Source organism: Diaphorina citri, unplaced genomic scaffold (genome assembly GCF_000475195.1).
Source record: "Diaphorina citri unplaced genomic scaffold, Diaci psyllid genome assembly version 1.1 scaffold2185, whole genome shotgun sequence".
In the NCBI taxonomy this organism is placed as follows: domain Eukaryota; kingdom Metazoa; phylum Arthropoda; class Insecta; order Hemiptera; family Psyllidae; genus Diaphorina; species Diaphorina citri.
The window spans coordinates 43171-45783 of record NW_007379610.1 but is presented as its reverse complement, the minus strand read 5'-3'; the positions used below and the strand labels follow the sequence as shown (position 1 = coordinate 45783).

The window sequence follows — 2613 nt, the reverse complement described above, 5'->3', positions numbered from 1 at the left end:
TATTGAAGACATCGACAAGGTAAGACCAAAAAAAAAAAGTAACTCGAGTTACTAGCTGGATACTAATCAGTTTCTTTTCAGTAGCTCCGTGTGTAGATAGGCTTACTGTATAAAACTAAAACTGAAAAGGTTTTTCAGTGACCGAGGGTTGTATGTTTTACATTTACCGACAAGATACCCACCTCACATTAACCTCACTATCCTGAGAGGATTCGGGAAAATGGTAAACCACCCGCAACTTCGACTTACATATATGTAACTTCAGTTAACCATTGGTAACCAGGTGCATTCAACATGCTAAAGCGTGATAGGAAATACTATAGTTTATAAAATGCGTACATAGAAATGTACTAAATAATCTAAATATACTTATTATTACAGGGTCCATCCGTGCCACATGAACTTAATATTATTTCATCATTATCTACAATTCTACAGGGTCTAGCCATCTACTCCGTCAAGCTAGACAAGGGCCATCGCAAGATTGCCGAGGCCTACTGACCCTGCACATTATTACAGGGTCCATGCTACATAGTCATTATACTTACAGGGTCCATGCCACATAAACATAATCTAAATCGTTATTATTACAGGGTCTGGCCATCTACTCCGTCAAACTAGACAAGGACCACCGCAACATCGCCGAGGCCTACTACAAGCTCGGTATGGCGCACAGGCCATCGCAACATTGCCGAGGCCTACTGACCCTGTACATTATTACAGGGTCCGTGCTACATAGTCATTATACTTACAGGGTCTGGCCATCTACTCCGTCAAGCTAGACAAGGACCATCGCAACATTGCCGAGGCCTACTGACCCTGTACATTATTACAGGGTCCATGCTACATAGTCATTATACTTACAGGGTCCATGCCACATGAACATAATCTAAATCGTTATGATTACAGGGTCTGGCCATCTACTCCGTCAAACTAGACAAGGACCACCGCAACATCGCCGAGGCCTACTACAAGCTCGGTATGGCGCACGCCAACAACGACAACTACCCGGAGGCGGTCCAGAACTTCCAGCGGTCCAAGAACACGCTCCTGGAACGCGTGCAAAACCTGAAGACCACCCAACTGCCGGATGCGGACATCAGCAAGGAGCCGTTCTATAAGAAGGAGAATGAGATTAAGGAGTTGGAGGCCTTACTGCCCGAAATAAACGCCCGCATTGAGGAGTGTGCCTCGGACAATAAGGAGATCCAGAAGGTGAGTGAAGGTTTTGCATGCCAGAGGTCCTGGGTTCGCTTCCTGGCCGAGAAGAAGTGAGCCGTTCTATAAGAAAGAGAATGAGAACCACCAACCTCCAGATTAAAAGGCCTTGCTGCCCGAAATAAACGCCCGTATTGAGGAGTGTGCATCGGACAATAAGGAGATCCAGAAGGTGAGTGAAGGTTTTGCATGACAGAGCTCCTGGGTTCGCTTCCTGGCCGAGAAGAAGTTCTATAAGAAAGAGAATGAGAACCACCAACCTCCAGATTAAAAGTCCACCGTGCTAATCACTCACTGAGGTTGGTTTAAAATCTTAGAATGATATTCACCACAAATAATTCTTGGATTAATGATTTTTTAATATTTATTTTATATTCAAGACCACCCAACTGCCGGATGCGGACATCAGCAAGGAGCCGTTCTACAAGAAGGAGAATGAGATTAAGGAGTTGGAGGCCTTGCTGCCCGAAATAAACGCCCGTATTGAGGAGTGTGCATCGGACAATAAGGAGATCCAGAAGGTGAGTGAAGGTTTTGCATGACAGAGCTCCTGGGTTCGCTTCCTGGCCGAGAAGAAGTGAGCCGTTCTATAAGAAAGAGAATGAGAACCACCAACCTCCAGATTAAAAGTCCACCGTGCTAAACACTCACTGAGGTTGGTTTAAAATCTTAGAATGATATTCACCACAAATAATTCTTGGATCAATGATTTTTTAATATTTATTTATTTTAGCCAGCCTAGTTAGCTTGGTTGGTAGCGCTAGTCCGCTGGTTCGATTCCCGCCCGGTGCGGATTTTATCCTGAACGGATAAGGTTCGTTCTCGGAACGGCTGGTTTTCTTCTATCCTGTATTCCTTCTCTCTTCACTTTCGGGACGATAAGACCTTACTTAGCAGTTATAGTTCTATCTAACCAACCTCTTAAATTAACTTTAATCCTTATTTACTTCATCATTCCCCAGGTAATTTCCAACTTCATCAGTGGCAAAAGACCGGCCGTGTCGTCTGATGGGGCAAGTACATCGAGTGCTGGAGAAGGTAGTAGCAGTGGTAGGGGGGGAACGTCAAGTAAACCAGCCAGTGATATTTTGTCATCTGTTGGAAGAAGAAGAGGAAGCCTGAGGATGAAGTGGAGAAAGCAGAGGTGATGTTATTTTTGTTTTGCTGAATAATTAAAGGGGAACGTAAAATAATAATGGCTACACAGACATCAATGTTTGTTAGATATATTTGGTACATTCTATATTTCAAATATTAATTATTAGTTATCTCACTTTTGAGTCACTTTTTCTAACCCGATTGACTTAGAAACTGTTATGTACTTAGACGTAGACTTTGTGCATTTGGACGACAATGGGATAGTTCAGTGATCTATCCGAAAGTTAGAAAATTTAC

The 2613-nt window shown here is 43.3% G+C and overlaps 1 protein-coding gene across 1 annotated transcript; it reads left to right on the top strand.

Moving 5' to 3' along the window:
• Positions 1–6: 6 nt before the first annotated feature.
• LOC103518418 lies at positions 7–2366 on the top strand. Its single transcript, XM_026830216.1, has 4 exons — positions 7–19; positions 910–1076; positions 1601–1739; positions 2181–2366. Exons 2-4 carry the CDS (start codon positions 982–984, stop codon positions 2364–2366), a joined length of 420 nt encoding a protein of 139 aa, XP_026686017.1. The 5' UTR covers positions 7–19; positions 910–981.
• The last annotated feature ends 247 nt before the right edge of the window (positions 2367–2613 follow it).